Raw genomic sequence first — 18110 nt, 5'->3', positions numbered from 1 at the left:
CAGAGAGAGTGAGATACTGAGATAGAAACCCTAAAATATTGAAGTACATAAGTAATGAAACGGTGTCGTTTTGGTATTTTTAATACCAAAACGATGCCTACTGGTAAACAACAAAACATACATATTTTTTATATTTTAATTATATATATAAGGGTAGGTAGTTAGCGGTTGTTAACCACCTTCGTCTACCCTAAAACCACTAACCGCCTTGCTATAGGTGGTTAACGATTATTTATAACCGCCTTCAAAAGCAGTTATGTGGTTAGTGGTTATAACTGCTTCGTTTGTACAGGCCTAGTCGAAGGGCTTCATCGTTCATGATACACGTGCGCTGCTAGTTCAGAGTAAGATCGACCGTTGCTGCTGGTCGAGAGGTTGAGAAGAAGAAAGCATCTTTAGTAAACTATTGTGAACTAAGAAATAGAGCCACACATTTCATTATCCTTTAGTGCCACATGTTGCATTTTAAACTTTTCACATGTGAGTGTGAGGGGTATAACGTGGAGAGAAGGGTTAAAAAATCACGTGCAACGCACGTGTTGACCAAACCATTAGGATTTAACAGAAAATCATAACAGAGGAGGGACATTGCAAAAAATTAGAAGTTTGATGGCTTAAATTGAGAGTTTTTGAACTTTGGGGAGTAATTTCAAAACGCATAGAAGTTTAGTGGGTTTTGTGAAGTTCCCCCTTGATTGATTTAACCATCACTAGACCAGACTTGGCCTATGCAGTGCATGTGTTGAGTAAGTTTATGGACAAGCCACACACATCCCATTTAGATGCAACACATAGAGTGGTACGATACATCAAGCAGTCTCCAGGACAAGGAATTCTCTTTTCAACCATAAGTAATATTCAATTACATGTATTTTGTGATGCGGATTAGGTACAATGCAGAGATACTCGAAGATCAGTCACAAGGTGTTGTATACTACTTGGAGATTCACCTATTTTATGGAAGACTAAGAAGCAAACAACGGTGTCACATTCTTCAGCTGAAGTAAAATATAACCATGGCTTCTACTTGTTGTGAGATTACTTGGTTAAAACATGCATTGACATATCTTAATGTGGCACATCCACAACCGGTCAAGCTATATTGTGACAAGAAGGCAACCATCCATATAGCCTCGAATCCAATATTCCACGAGGGAAGAAAGTATATAGGGATTGTCTATCACCTTATTTGAGAAAAACTCCAAGTCAGATTGATCCAAACTTTTCATGTGCCTACAAATCAGCAACCTACCGATCTATTCACTAATGCTCTTAATACAATACTATTCCATCCCTTGGCAAATTGGGTGTCTTAATATCTACTCCAACTTGGCAAATTGTTATTTTGGCCTAACCCGAAGACATTAGAATTATTTTTTATTTTTCTATACCGTAGTAAGCGATTTGTAATTTAGGCCAAACACATGAGCTAATTTTGCATTTATCCATTTTTTTAAGTTTAATTTTGTTTTAATTTTAATTTTTGTTTTTGTTTTTAATTTTTAATTTTTTTAATTAATTAATTTTTAATTTAATTTTAAGTTTTTAGTATTGATATTTTTTATTAAATTATTTTTTGAAGGTATTTCTAAGAAGAAGAAAAAGAAGCAACTTGTAGCACGCAGATTTTAATATCAAACGATTCAAACCACAAAAGGAAGAGAAAACCCAGAGTCACTACAAACGCCATCGTTCAGTAGCCCTCGTCATGTCCCTGACCCCTCGATCGCTGGCTCGCTTAAAGGGAACGGGCACCCGAGCCATGAGCTCCGGGTCGACCCAGCGCATCTTCCAGCTCAAACTCGACCCACTCACCGGCAACTCAGAATGGGTCGTCATCGACGAACAAGACCAAGAAGAACAATTGCCAGAATGTTCCCAGAAACCCCTCTTGGCTACGACGTCGTATTTAGACATGCTCAATGACTCTCCAAGAAACACAGCCTTCCGCCAAGCCATCGACAAGACCGTATCGAAACCTTGTCACGTCCTCGATATCGGGTATGTCCTACCATTTTCTCATTGGCCCAAGCCTCTCTCTCTCTCTCTCAATATATATATATATGTGTGTGTGTGTGCGCGCGCGCGCGTTATGGTTGTGATACAATGACTGCGCAGTGCTGGAACTGGGCTGCTATCGATGATGGCTGCACGGGCAATGGGCTCCGGGGACTCAACGACCCGTCGTGGAACCGAGGGGATCGTAACGGCATGTGAGTCTTACCTGCCAATGGTGAAGTTGATGCGCAAAGTTCTGTGCCTCAATGGTATGGAAAGCAAGATAACGGTTATCAACAAGCGCTCTGATGAACTCAAAGTTGGCGTGGATATCCCTTCGCTCGCAGATATTCTTGTGGGTAGCCTTTTATTTCTTTTTTTCTTTGAGTTTGATCCTTGATTTTCACTTAAGCTAGCGATAATGATGAAAACGATGCTGCAATAGTTCGTGGGGCAAATGTCCGTTTTTAAACAAAAATTGGGAAAATTGTCCCGTTTGTTTGAGAGCTCGTTTGAAAAAAATAACGGTTTGAAAATGTGTAAAAATTCATATTTTGAAAACACAGGAGGCTCAATTGACAGAAACAAAAGGTTTTTACGGCATTTAACAACCGCTTAACTGTGTTTATTAAAATTGCATTTTTAAATCACTTTTGTTCAAATTGCACATTTTGAAACTGTTAACCCAAATAAATGCTAAAACAACTAATATGTGATAGTTTTAAGGAGAAAATACACTTGCTCTGATGAAGACTCCTCTTTCGGGGTGGCCGAACCCCCAGGGGGATGGCTAAGCTACCCCTGAAACCTCGTATAGGTAGCTTGGCCACCCCCAGGTGGTTTGGGAGTGGCTAAAACACCCTTGTGGGGTAGTTGAAACATCTCTTGTTGGGTGGCCAAGCCACCCTTGAAATTGCTTAGGGGTGCTCAACCACCCCTAAGTAATTCGAGGGTGGCCGAACCATGTCCTGTAGGTGGCTAAGTGTAACACCCTAGTCTTATATTGAGAAGATGTGTAACTCACATAGAGTAAGTGGTTTATAGAGACACTTATGAGTGTTAAGTTTCATATTGGTTCCTTACTAATTGATACTTGGCTTATAAGTGATTTTAGCATTTTAAAGAAGCTTCAAATTGACTAGTCCTTTTGAAGTGATAGTGTGGATGTGGCTGACTCTTTTCTTGAGTCGTTACAAATATTGTCAGAGCAACCTAGTAAAACTATGCGGTACTGGGGAGTATATTGCATGATGTGGCCCTGACGAGAATGTTACGGATTTAAGGGGTGAGTGGGTTTTTTTTTTTGGGGGGGGGGGGGGGGGGAGATTGTGACATCCCAATCTCATATTGAGAAGATGAGTAGCTCACATAAAGTGAGTAATTTATAAAGATATGCATGAGTGCTAAGTCTCACATTGGTTCCTTATTAGGTGAGCCTGAGCTTTATAAGTGATTCTAAGGAATCTCCAAATTGATTAGTCTTTTTAGAGTGATAGTGTAGATGTGGCTAACGCTTTCTCTGAGTTGTTACACCAAGTCACCCCCAGTGATTAAGGAATGACCGAACCACCCCAAATATTGACACTTTTTTTTTAGTAAGATTTTAAAGAGTGTGTGTGTGTGTGTTTTTAAAGTTTTTAAAGTTCTTTTTGTATATTTTTTACTTGGAGAGCACTTTTTGTTATTTTTGGTAAAAAATGAGCACATGCATGTCACGTGCTCACTTTTCCGATGGGTTTAACTCCCTCAACAAATGAAGGGGGCTCTTTGCATATATATATGGTAGTTGGAGGGGGTCAAAGTGTCACAAATGGTAGTTTGACGGGGTAAGTGCAATAAAGTTGTCAGTTCATGGGGTTAAGTGCAAAAAACTTATTCCTGCTCTCTTAATGTGGAGCATTTGGAGATAAATGAATAGTTGTCTCTTTGAGGATAGTGAGACCAACGTGCTCTTTCTAAAATTTTCTTTTTTGAGATCTCTCTTGGGATGGGGTCTTGTAAATGTTCCTAACTTTGTCTTAGCAAATCTGGTTGATTTGATTTGCTTTTTACATTGTAGTAGCTTATAGGGTTAAGTCCCTCTTGTACACGAAAAGTGTACAAGGGTTTTGCCCCTTTTTCCCTCAATAATATCAGAATTATTCAAAAAAAAGAGAGTATATTTTCCCGTAGTTTTAATCATAAAGAAACTAAAATACTCTTTGGATGGCTTGTGGAAGTGAAAACTGAAAATGTTCCTATTCTGTTTCATGTAGCTTTTTAGGCTGAAAAGTTTAAAATATCCATTATTTAAGATGAGATGAAGGCCATTGATGAATATGGGATCCATCACCACAAGCCACAGTTGGTTGTATAAAGATGGATTCTTGGATTTCATTAAAATGTTTCCATTTTGAGCACGGACTGCTTTGGTTGGTTCCTTGGTTTATTGGGTCTTGCAATCTATATTGCAGGTTAGTGAGATACTAGATTCTGAATTACTGGGTGAGGGGCTAATACCAACTCTACAACATGCACATGACACGTTGTTGGTGGAAAATCCACAAACGGTCCCCTATCGAGCTACTACTTATGGTCAGGTGTTCACAGATCCCTTTTACTTTTCTTTGTTATGTTCTCAATTGTGAAATTGGTTTGGCATATAATTTTACCTTTTGTTCTTTCTGTTATTTATTTATTTATTTTACTTTTTTTTTATCTTCTAAATAAATAAGAGTTTACATGTTATGCACTTATGGTATGCATGTTCTGGTATTGCATTTGTCCTTTAAGAGTGATCTTAGCCTTTTGCAAAAGCCAATGTTTCTAAAATGCTTTCTGGCCAACCCTAAGTTTGTGTTATGAGATGCAATTTGCTTCTCCTCCGAAAATTGACCGCCCCTATGTTTGTGTCTTTCTTCCGATTTTCTATTCTTATCCTCTCTTTTTATGTAATTGCACTTAATGGTCTTATGGTGCTTCCTCTAAACTTTTGTGTTACTAGCTACTTAACATATGGAATTTTATTTCACTAATTGGTGGTGAACTATTATGCTATCTGTTAAGTTTATTTATTTATATATTTATTGTTTTTCTAGGTTGAGATTGGATTCATTTAATCATTTCCAGGCTAACCAGGGTTGATTCTTTTTTCCCCCTCTCTTCTTGCCCTCCCTCAGCTGGTTGAAAGCTCATTTTTGTGGAAGCTGCATGATTTACGAAATAATGAAGCTGAAGCATGTGATGGCATCCATCTTATTCCAAGTGGGTTGGATAGTATTTTACATGTGAAACCCCAGCAATATGCCATGCGTTGTGATGCAATAAAAGAAATAAAGCTGGTAATGATATGAATTACTCTTCATCAAACCATCTTGAAAAATACTAGTGTTTTAATACCTACTCAAATTAAGATTCATCCAGCTGTCAGAACCCTTCAAAATTTTTGAATTTGATTTTTGGAAACGGCCAGAGAGTCATCGAGAAACTGAGCTGCACATAAAGGCAACTAATGATGGAAGAGTTAATGCTATAGTTTCATGGTAATCACATCTGTGTTGCAATATTAATTTCCTGCAAATGCATCCTTTCAGGATGGTTCTGACAACTCCGTGTGTGTATCTTTTTGTATTTATTCAGGTGGATACTTCAGCTTGATTGTGAAGGGAACTTCTTTTATTCTACTGCCCCTGCATGGATAAGCTCAACAAAAGACTCAGGTGGTTATATATAGGATTCTCTTGTGAGTGATAATCATTTTCATTCTACTTTCCGCTGTAGTGATGCACTTACTGTGCTTAGGAAGTTAGGCACCTTGATAAAGAAGTGTATTTTTAAGTGACCTAGAGGAAGTTAATGAATATTTACCCTATATAAGTTTATAATTTTTATGTGAAATATAGTACCTGAAAAATAAATTTTGCTACCTCTTAACCAATCTTTACCAAACGTTTGTGGCATCCATGTCTTTCAGTAACTATGTCGATGATAAGCTACATAGCTTTTCTGTTAGAACATGCTCAAGAAAGTTTTTCTCACTAGTTAAATTGTACGGCATTGTTTCATGCCTGATGCTGCTTTCAAATTCACCCTAAAGAATTTCAGAAATACACTTGGGGCTTTCAACTAACACATGAGTTCCTTAGAAAAACTTTGTAGTTCATGCTTTGGTTTGATGCTTCTCCAGGTGCCAGGCATTGGTGTGACCACTGGAAACAGTGTGTTTGGTTTGTTCCAGGCGAAGGTATGTCCATTTCCAAGGACGAAGAGATTCATTTGCATGCTGTTCATACTGAAACTAGCATCTCTTATAATCTTAAGACCCAAGCCCCAAGAACTGAGGTTATGCAGTATAGCTTCAACAGTGGGGATTCGCAGCTCATACTGTCACCAGAAAGAATAGCAATTTATGGAGACAGTGAATGGAGGGATTCCATGTTGAAATCCATGAGAAATGCTGTAAGATACCTCTCTCGCTCTGACATGCATGTTCTTATACACAAACCTTTTCTCATCCTCATTCTATTTGTCCACATCTTTTACTTCTTTTAAATCAGAGGTGCTTTCTACAGTTGCAGGAAAGAGTTAACTCACTATGCGTTGTTGCGGATGATAGTCTTTTCTTAACTCTTCTCGTTGCACATCTTTCAAGAACATCACATGTAATAGCATTGTTTCCGGGGCTGCGAGACAAGGGTGCCCAATATTTGCAAGCTGTTGCTGATGCAAATGGTTTTTCAATGGATCGTGTAGAAGTTCTTGAAAAGAGGAAAACATATTTGACTATGCATGATACGCATCAGAAAAAGGTAATTCCGTCCTAATTTAGCTAGGATTCCTCTATGACATGCATTTGAATTTTTTTTTTCTTTTTCTTTTTTCTCACATTTGGGACCGAACAGGTGGTTTGAGATGCCAAAGTTATAGTAGCTGAACCATGTGGTCATATCCAGTTGAATGTTATTTATAGTAGAAGTAGATGTTTGGTTGAGCATTATGACATTTTTCCACTTTTCTTTGATAAATTTTGTTTCAATTAAATATATTACTCCAAGCTAGTATTAACCAATTACATTTTGAATATAAACAATTTGTTATTGTGTGCTTCATCCGTAGGTTGATCTATTGATTGGAGAACCATTCTATTATGGAAATGATGGCATGCTTCCATGGCAGAACCTGCGGTTTTGGTAAATCCAATTGTTATTTGATCTTGCAGTATTTTATCCTTTAATGAATATCTACAAGACAACATGTGGATCCTGGTGGCAGCCAGTGTGACTTATAAACATAGCTTAGAGTTTCTACATGTTAGCAACACTTCTTTGGATCTTGTAAACATGCCTACTTTATTTGGCCCTGAACATTGTAAAGTAATGTGTCCGTCTATATTTCTATGTTATATTCTATAATGGATTTAATATCTTCATTTTTTAACAAACAATTATCAGTCATGAAGAATCAAGGACCAAAGGCCTTACAACTCTACTTTTTGTAATGGGCAGCACGGCATCATGTATCTTTTTTATAAGGGAAAATTGCACAACTGGTCCTTGTGGTTGGCCTAAATTACAAATCACTCACTGTGGTATAAAAATAGTTTTAAGGTCCTTGTGGTAGGCAAAAATTACAAATTACTCCCTGAAGTTGTTTTCCGTCTACAAACTTAACAAAGACTATTAGGTTGCCACGTCAGTCCTAATAAAAACGCGACACATGTCACTCTTAATAAAAAAAATATTAATATATTAAAAATTAAATACTTAAAATATTATTATTTTTTGACAAAAAGAAAGAAAAGAAAAACAAGGGTTTGGTTTTAGGGTGGCCGGTGTCACCGCAGCCACCCCCAGCCCATAGTGGTAGTGGTGAGCCACCCTAGAGGTAGCGCCGGCCACCTTTGGAGGGTGGCCCCCTCCCCAAAGGAGGTGGCTACCACCCCCAAAACCCTTGTTTTTTTTAGTAGTATTTTAAGTTTTTAATTTTTAAATGTATTTTTTTTATTAAGAGTGACACATGTCGCGTTTTTATGGGGACTGACGTGGCAACCTAACGGTCTCTATTAAATTTATAGACGAAAAACGACTTCCGGGAGTAGTTTGTAATTTTAGCCTACCACAAGGAGCTTAAAATTATTTTTTATACCACATGTAATGATATGTAATTAGGTTCACCACAAGGATTAATGGTGCAATTTTCCCTTTTGATAAATTGCATTTCCAAGGCATCAATATATGGCTCATTTTACACTAGATATTGAAAAATTGACAAGCCTAAAAACCTGTTCTGACAGCTAAGATCTACAGTTTGTGTCAAATAATAGCATTCAATAAGCCAGTTGACATATTTAAGATGTGCCAAACTTATGCCCACATGGAACTTGTGGGTTTGGGATTATGTTGTTGTGTACTTGGCACTGATAAGATGTAGATTAGGCACATGTCTGTTGACACTCAATAAGTGATTGTAGCCATCTGCAATTTCCTCCCAAAAAATGTTAGTAGTGTGAATATATGCTTTCTCCTTAAAGCATCAGCGATACTGACCTCCATTTGCATCGATCTTAATGATCATGTTTGTGTGTGTCAAAACGTTTAATTTTAGTTTAGATATACCCTGAATATAAGTCTAGTTCTGGCATCAACTATTACCTCTCAAACATTAGAGGTGTAAGTTTCATGTGAAAGAGAGCAAGTCGTGTTTTCGCACGATGGGGGTTTCGTTCGTGGGATCTGATCAGAAGGGATTTCTAGATTTTTTGGCTTTGATCGAGGATGAGCGCTTTGACTTTGATCCTCTCCTAAGAAGGATAAGGAGATAAAAAGGAAAAAGGGGAAAAGAGAGGTCAAGAATCTAGAATGTTCTATCAATTTCGATGCTAGGGGAATGAGTTCTAGTCGGGACAGGGGCAAGAAGATGGGGGTTTGATGTAATTTTCTTTTTTTGGGTTTTTCGGATGTTTCCTTTTTTTTTTTTTTTTTTTTTTTTTGTGTGTGTCCTTTTTGTATACTCCCTGTATGCTTAGGGGCGCCTTTTTCGTTTTTATTATATTCTGTTTATTACCTATCAAAAAAGTTTCATGTGAACATATGCTTTCTCTTTGAAGCATCAGATCCTAATATAATTGTGGTTCATAAGAGGTGTATTTTTTGTGGTCAACTCAAAAGCACTAGTTGTTATTGGCCAACTTCTTTTTTTTTTTTTTTTTTTTTTTTTTTTTTTTTTTCCCACTTTTAATGATATTTCAATTACTTATATATATATATAAAAGATTTTCATAAAGGTGGATTTGTAAAATATTACTATTAATAGTTCTGGTGAGCCTATGAAGGTTCTAAAGATTGATTACTTTGTGCATTAGTCTGAACTGTTTAACATAAAGTGTCCTTTAGATGTTTGGTATTCCTACGGACTAATACACACTGCCCATCAATTTATGTGAATGATTCACCTATACATGAATTTGATCCACCATTAAGATGTTTTCAGGGATATTTCGTGTATGTAAATATTTGCTTTGTCCAAATGAGCTTAGTGCAGTGTTGGAAGTGTTTAAATGAAGGTGGTCCATTGATAGTTCAGATATTGCATATTTACTTCTTCTTCTTCTTCTATTTTTGTTTTTTGGTCTTTTAATTCCTTTTTGTTTTGGTTTGGTTTAAGGAAGGAGAGGACTGTGCTTGGTCCTGTTCTCTCAGAAGATGTACTAATAATGCCTTGTAAAGGAATACTGAAGGCTTGTGCAATGTCTCTCCCTGTAAGTTAGTATTGTACTTGTTTCATTGTATCTTATTTGTTTGAACCCATTAGCTGATTATTAGAGCATGGGATTGGAAAAACTTTTATTCAGGATCTCTGGAGCAGTCGGCGCTGCTTGAGTAAGATTGAAGGTTTCGACCATTCAGTTGTAAATACTACCTTAGGGGCATGTGGTGAATTACCTGCACCAGAAGAGGGTCCCTGTTTGCCTTTTTATATCTGGCAGTGTGGGGAAATTAAGGTAGTGAATGTACATAGAATTCATGTTTTGCGAAGAGAATATTTCTGAGGCAGAAGGAAGTACAATTTCATTCTGGATGAAAATATTACCACTGACACTGATGATGCTGCATGAAAAACGTTGCAGGAACTCACTGAGATATTTACAGTCATGGAGTTTGATTTTTCAAAACCAATAAGACCATGTTATGGAAAAGCCCAGGTATTCCAATTGCACTTTGTACCAAAGTGGTATTAGTCTTAGATATATACTTATAAGAATTTGGTCATCTGTTAGCTAATCTTGGTAACAAATAGTTCCTGCTCGGCTCTGTAAACATGTTTTAAGTGTTTTATGCTGGTTTATATACTTTAATTTATTTGAAAAGTACATCTGGGATATATTGCATGTTTTGCATTATGGCATTTGATTTTTTTTTTTTTTTTTTTTTTTTTTTTTTTTTTTTTTCTAACAAGTAAAGCAAATTTATTAAAAAGCACAAGAGATACAACCCTAGTACACATGATGTACACGAGAAAAATACCTAGTAAGATCAAGAACAAGGAAAGATAGTATAAAAATCTACAAAGTTAGAGACATCAAGAAAGGAAAATCTACAAAGTTAGAGACATCAAGAAAGGCGTTAATAGAGATCCACTCATTGAGGGATTTAAGGAAACAAAGCTATCCGAGCTTGTCTTCTCACAATCATTGAAACTTCGAGCATTCCTTTCTCGCCAAACGTACCACATTAGACAAGAAGGGATTACATTCAAAATAACATTCAAATCCTTTCGATTAAACCTTCTTTTCCAACACGCCAGGAGCTCCACCACCTGTCTAGGCGTAACCCACTCTACTTCAAGCATCTTAAAAACCAAAACCCACAAGTCTCTCAATGTCTAAATGGAGGAGGTGATCAATGTCAAAGTGAAGGAGGTGATCAGAAGTTTCCCCCACTCTTTTTGTACATACAACACCAATCTATCACTATGATGTGATACTTGCGGAGATTTAAGGAGCCTTTGACCTCCAGACGCTCTTCCTAAGAAAAGAGTTGTCAGCATTGGGGAGGAGAGCTTTGTAAAATGTTGACTTCAAAAGATTGTCTTTCGGAGGGAACCCAACAATACTTATCTTTCACTTATTGACTCATCACATAATATAGAGTATTGAAAAAAGAAGAAACAAATTCCACCTCCCAATCATGGACCAATCTAATAGAATTCATATCCCAATGCATCTCGCCATTGTGAGTAAACATATGGTCTGCCACTAGAGCATCCGTGTTCCTTGCAATGCAAAATAACTCTGGAAAGGAGTACTTTAATTGATGATCCTTTATGCCAAAACTTGGTTCGAAAGCCATCACCACGTCGATAGAAATGAAACTAGAGAAGGCATCCTAGCCCCTCCTAATATATTTCTGTAGACTCACCTCCGTAAGGACCTGTGACAACTTTAGATCACCATCCGCTTGCCAAACTACCATATTTTTTATCCACAACTTGTTGCCAAAAAGCCTCTCTCCATGGCATACCTCCATAACCACTTTCCCAACAAAGCCTGATTGAAGGTGAGCAAACTCCTAATTGTCAAATCTCTTAGACTAAGGGGAGTACAAACCTTCTTCCAGTTAACAAGATGGAACTAAGACTCGTTATCCAAACCACCCCACAAGAAATCCCTCTACGGCTTTTCTATTTGATCAAGATAGGGAAAAGAAAAAAGTAATAAGCAGGCAAATTGGGAAATGTGCTCTTTATCAACGCTAATTGACCGCCCCTGGATAGATAAAGTTTTTTCCACCCCACTAATCTTCTCTCCATTTTCTCAATAATTGTATCTCATATAAATTTGGCCTTAAAGGAAGGCCCAAATATTTTAAAGGCAAAGATGATACCCTACAACCCAGAATACGAGCCAAAGCATCCACATTCAGCGCATCACCCATAGGAAGCAATTCAGATTTGGCCAAATTAATCTTTAACCCTGAGACAACCTCAAAACAAAGAAGAACGCATCACAAATACCGAAGATTATCCAAAGCAATCCCATGGAAAAAAGGGTATTATCTACAAAAAGAAGATAAGAGACAGAAAGTGTATCATCATTCCTCGCCCCTCAGAAAAGCCAGAGATAAATCCCCCAGTCAATGCGGTAGACATCGTTCTGTGAAGAGCTTCCATAACAATATTTGGCTCATAAAGAACAAGCTCACCCCAAGGAAAGATATCCAAGGCCAGTAATTCCTTCTCACAATCAAGCCCACAACCCTCTGTAACCCTCAATTCCATTGTAGGAAACATTTCCTTTCTAGGGTTGCTAATCTCTCTTGCTCAGCCAATGAAGAAATCACAACAAAAGCCACATCGTTGCTCCCCTCCCAACGAAGAAGAGTCTGGGTTGGAGCAGCATTGGTGTTGCCCCGGATCAACCCTGAACAAGCCTCACCAACCTCTAGCTGAGCAGATCCCTCCTCATCCTACTTCTGCCCTGCACTACAGACCCCTCCACCCTCATACAGAAGGAGGAAATAAGGCTTGATGGTCTAAACTAGGACCCTCTTCATCGACCAACTCATGTTCTTTGTAACAGCCCCACAACCTGAACCATCCACCCGAGAATCCAACAAAGAATTAAATCTACCATTACTTGTAGGAAGAACCATACCTGCGAACCCAAAATCCTTCACATCCAGAACAAATATGTTTGCTTAGATGAAAGATAAGAAGGAAGAATTTATTATTTCGCGATGATACAATGATACATCTACACTTGTTTATATATGAAGCAACATACTAATATGGTATTACAATAAATGAGAAAATGTGCGGAAAGGAAATCAAATCCTAGAATAAAATCAAATCATATTAGTCGTATATCTTCAACACTCCCCCTCAAGCTGTGGCGAAGATATCTTGCATGCCCAGCTTGCCCGAGGCTAGATGAACAACACTACTAAACACTCCCTTTGCTAAAATATTTGCAAGTTGCTTCCCTGTCTTCACATAAGGTGTAGTAAAAATCAACCCTGCTTGCAATTTTTCCTTGATAAAATGTCTATCAATTTCAATGTGTTTAGTTTGATTATGTTGAATTGAATTATGAGTGATATTAATCGCAGCCTTGTTGGCGCAATATAGGCTCCTTACAATCATATCCAAGTTCTTTCAGTAGAACCTTCAACTATAATAATTCACGTATCCCTTGGACCATGGCTCGAAATTCAGCTTATGCACTAGATTTAGTAACCATTGACTGTTTCTTTCTAGTTACTATGCCAGAAAACTAGATTTACTCCTCTAATAATGTAGTATCCCGAAGTAGGTCTTCAATCGGTGACTGACCCAACCAAATCTACATCTTTATAACCTTCTACTTTTAGATGATCATGTCAGGCAAACAACATCCCTTTCCCTGATGAAGATTTCAAATATTGATGTATTCTGTAAATTGCTTCCATATGAGACTCCTGGGGTGAATGCATAAACTAGCTCGTTACACTTACTACAGAGGCAATGTCTGGACAAGTGTGTGAAAAATATATTAACCTTCCAACCAATCATTGGTATCTACCTTTATCCACTAGAGAACTCTCATCGCTTTCTTTTAACTTTTTATTTTGCTCTATTGGATTCACAATCGAGCATCCCTGTTTCATTGAGTAGATCAAGAACATATTTTTCGCTAGGAGAGGAAGATACTATATCTCGATCTTGCTACCTCAATGCCCAAAAAGTATTTCAAATTGCCCATGTCTTTTATCTCAAATCCGCTGACTAGATATTTTTTCAACCTCTATACTTATTATCATTACCAATCAAAATGATTTTTTTATTTTATTTTTTATTTTTATAGGTAAGTAGATAAATTTATAAAAAATATAAGGCACCCCTAAGCATACATGAAGTATACAAAAATGACACCAAAACATTAAAAAGAAAAAGATAAAACACCCGCAAAACCCAAAAACAGAAGGAAACCCAAACATCCCAACAGGAACCAGCCCACAAAACCCAAAACTCGATGAAGACACCAAGCTTGAATCCACAACAGTGTCAGAAACCACCAAAACAACCTTCTTGGTAATGGACTTGGAACCCAAGCTACTAGACCCTACCCGAAACCGGGCCCTTCTTAAAACAACCTTAGCCCTCTTGAGCATCCGGCCCGCCTTGCGCGCTTAAGCCCAAAACACTTAAGGCCCAATATCGGCGTAAGCATGCAAGCCCAATCGATCCTCTCCCGAAATAGATCAAGAAGCTTCTTGCTAACTCCATCATTTTCCTTAGCCAAGGGGTCAACATCACCCTCTGTAACCCGGCAACTCGTCGAACTGCACCTGGAGTCATCAGAAACATGAAGGATATTACCTAGGGGACAAAACGATTGCTTCTCCAAAGCAAAACAATCCACTGGCTGCCGAACCACCGCAGAGCAGTCCTGACCCATTGGAAAATTCTCCTCCAAAATGCCCCAAGCCATTGCCTGCTGCGTTTCCATCTCAGACACACCGGACGCACCAACGCGCTTCTTCCTGCAGCCCTTGATAGAGACAGGAGCCATCGTACGCACCACCTCCACGAACGACATAGACTCAACTGCCTTACCCATCTTCTCATCATCTTCAAGAAATGCCAAGACTTTAGATAGCTTGCCTGAAACACGGCTCCAACCCCGCCCATCATGTTCTTTGGGAAATAGAACCAGACCTCTCCATCCACCCATGGCGTAGACCACCACCTCCAAGAAATGACCAGACCTATTCCCACCTCTCTGCACAATGGTCACTTTAGACCCCTCCTTAAAAGACTTGACGAAATCTTCAACCCCAAGAATTTCGCAAAACTTCTTCCTCCATAGACAACAGCCATGCAGTACAACGTGAGCCCAAAAGGACTACCCCTGCGAAAGCTTTCCGCTACCATGAGCTCTACAGGCCCTTGCCCCACTGAGAACAAAAAAGATTTAGCTTGCACATAGAACCAGCTCTACGTACCCAACTGCAGGTGTCAACCCCCAAAGGGGATCGAAACAAATGCGCCACCACGCACCGCTCACATAACCATTCTCCAAGGTGTCGCCAACAAAAATCGGCGGAGAACCACCTTGACAATGAATGAAAGAGGGGTTGGGAGCCGCGGGTAGAGAGAGAGTGTGTGGCAAGACAATTATTATTCGACACGATATTGTCCTACATAAACAATCTAGGCAGTTACTTTTCCCTATGACGAATGTTTGATGAACAATGTGTGATTTGCTTGACTTTGGTTATAGCCAAATCTTTGTATAGCTCAAGAGAATCTCTCAAACCAAGCCCTCAGAGACTCTTTCAGTCTATATAGGGCCTTTTTCAATTTACATGCTTTACCTTTGGTTGAGGAGAATTGAGGACCAGGAGAGGGAGTTTCATGTAAACCTCTTCCTCTAGATCTCCATGAAGAAATGCATTCTTCACATCAAGCTGCTGAAGCGGTCAATCTAAATTTGTTGCCAAAGAAAGTAGGACTTGAATATAATTCATCTTTGCTACCGGGACAAAGGTCTCCTCGTGGTCTATCACATACGTTTGAGTAAAGCCTTAAGCAACCAATATGGCTTTATATCTTTCCACTATCCCTCGGCCTTATGCTTCACTGTAAACACCCATTTGCATCCAACTGCATTTTTTCCACTTGGTACTCGACTAGCTCCTATGTGTTAGTTTTGTGTAGGGCTCTCATCTCTTCCTGCATCGCTTCCCTCCACTTTGGATCGCTATTTGCCTCTTGTAAATTTTGAGGAATAAACACGGAAGACAATTTGGATATAAAGAAACGATACAAGGGTGAAAGATGCTAATTGGATACTCAGTTAGATATAGGATGCTGAGTACAAGATCTAGCTCCTTAGTTGAGCAATAGGTAGATTCATACCGTCAACAAAAGGTATTGAAGAATTTAAATTAGGGGTCGAAGTACTATTACCTGAGTCAGGGTCAGATGTTCGGCAAGTGGCATCAGGAATAGCCTTATTTTTTTGGCTTTTGGAGTAAACTCTCAGCTCATCCACTGGCGGTAGCACATACGACTCATCAGTAGGAGACTCATCAACAAGCGGTTGTTGTTTGTCATGCTTGGCACTGGAGTAGGAATAGGTGAAGGACTACTCATAGAAAACTTCTTTTCATTCAGACTCTTCCCTAAAACGAAGTGTGGGTGGATAAAAAATATAGTTGCAACTCAAAAAAGGTAACATCTATCGAGACAAAACGGCTACACCGGTTTGGGCCACGTTGAGCAATAAAAGCATTAGCCCCCACCCACGATGACTTCACAAACTCCTTAGAACTCTCTGCATGAAGGAGAGCCTTCATGGTGTCTAGCAACCGTGACATAGTAGCCTTCCCCATTGCTATTGATCGGATGAGCCCTCTACTTCTTTTATAGACTCGTAAATCAGGTACTCCCTCCACCCAAACAAATTTGAAAGATTTAGCTTCGACGGGGAACCCACTGGAAGAAGCCATCTCAACCAGCCAAGAACCAGAGGAGCCTAACAACGAAGAAAAAACCCCACCCACATCCGGAAAACCAACCAGCAAGACTAGCAATGACGGGACATGCCTACACGCGTCGTCATTAGAGAGATAGGGAGAGAGAGTGAGAGGCATCTCAGACATCTAAAAAAAATTCCCATGTTATAGTCTGGCATCAGACATTGCTAACCATTGCCTCATTCTTATGTCTGAGCACCAATGATAGATTAATCTATGGTTGTGAAATGCATATCCATGGTATATGGCATGTTTAGGCATCAGACATGGTGAACGGATGCATAGCTGTTTCCTAGGCACCAATAATTAAACAATTTAATGTGCTCAGTAAAACCTGGTCATTGGAATTTAATGGTTTTAAGTCATAACCATGACCTAGCCTACTGATTGAAGTAGTTATTGAGCTCATGTATGGCATCAGATCGGCAAAAACTTTTGGTCATTATGTAACATCCCCAGACTAAAAACTACTGAATTTTTCTTGCTTTCCCATTAGAACATTCTTTTACATTTTGAATTCACTTTGTGGCAGTCAAAATGGCTGTAGTTTTGTTTTGCGCATCAGTAATAAAACTACAATAGGTACTTTACACAAATAATCAATTTTATTATTTCTGTTGAAATCTAATGCTTTTGTAAGAGTATGTATATATGGCTGCCATAAATATTTTATTACATTTGAAGGATCAAATTGTCTTGCTTAATTGATTGTTGAAAGTGTTTGTTGCAGGTTGAATTTACTGAGCCTGGGATTTGCCATGGCTTTGCATTATGGATTGATTGGGTGATGGATTCAAAGAATTCCATTGTGTTATCTACGGGGCCAGGTACGGCATAATTCAATTTAGAAGTGGTTAAATGGCAACTTCGTTTTCCGCTATATCTTTGTTAAGCAACCTTCAGCAAGTAAAGCGACTCTCTTGCTTGTATATCTGACGTGACATGTTGTTTCAGATAAGAGATATTGGAAGCAAGGAGTAAAGCTTCTAGCCCAACCTGTTGCAGTTGGGATCCATGAATCAAGAAATATGGGTGATTATCTTTCTACTGTGATTGAAGCATCTTTTGACGCCTCCAATGGTGAACTCATCATCGGACACGACTTCCTATGATATTTGCATTTTTTTTTTGGCACTCAGGCAGTTACAAATGTTCCTTCTCTTGATAATTGTAACAAATTAATAAATCAATGGCGATATATGTTATGAATGCATTCATGCATTGGGTTAGAACTTCATAACATTCATGTAATACATTGATGTAGCATTTTAATTTATGTACTATCATTTCATATTCTTTAACCTTCCATTATGATTCTGTTTGTAAAAAAGAGTATTGAGTTGTAAGTAAAAGCACACAATAATAGAGAAGAATCATGGATAGTTCCTGAAGAACTAGTTTCATATATTGCAATATATATTTTTTTTTGATAAGTAATAGGCAGAATATATTAGAAAAGCGTAAAAGGCGCCCCTAAGCATACATGGAGTATACAAAAAGGACACCATAAAAAAAGAAAAAAAGAAAAAAAGAAAATCTACATCAAACCCCCAACTTCTTACTCCTAAGTCGGCTAGAACCCACTCCTTTAGCATCGAAATTAATAGAACATTCTAG

General features: G+C 38.4%; 1 protein-coding gene across 1 annotated transcript; it reads left to right on the top strand.

The window, feature by feature from the left end:
* Nucleotides 1–1632: 1632 nt before the first annotated feature.
* LOC133853675 (protein arginine N-methyltransferase 1.6) lies at nucleotides 1633–17714 on the top strand. The gene is made up of 14 exons (XM_062289671.1): nucleotides 1633–2001; nucleotides 2119–2353; nucleotides 4452–4577; nucleotides 5157–5318; nucleotides 5401–5519; nucleotides 5617–5696; nucleotides 6164–6435; nucleotides 6549–6785; nucleotides 7093–7166; nucleotides 9640–9733; nucleotides 9827–9976; nucleotides 10103–10177; nucleotides 17224–17320; nucleotides 17448–17714. Exons 1-14 carry the CDS (start codon nucleotides 1709–1711, stop codon nucleotides 17603–17605), a joined length of 2172 nt encoding a protein of 723 aa, XP_062145655.1. The 5' UTR covers nucleotides 1633–1708; the 3' UTR covers nucleotides 17606–17714.
* The last annotated feature ends 396 nt before the right edge of the window (nucleotides 17715–18110 follow it).

The sequence above is a fragment of the Alnus glutinosa genome, chromosome 13, assembly GCF_958979055.1.
Source record: "Alnus glutinosa chromosome 13, dhAlnGlut1.1, whole genome shotgun sequence".
Lineage (NCBI taxonomy): Eukaryota > Viridiplantae > Streptophyta > Magnoliopsida > Fagales > Betulaceae > Alnus > Alnus glutinosa.
Note: the sequence above shows the minus strand (reverse complement) of the source record. Positions and strands in the feature narration are given on the sequence as shown.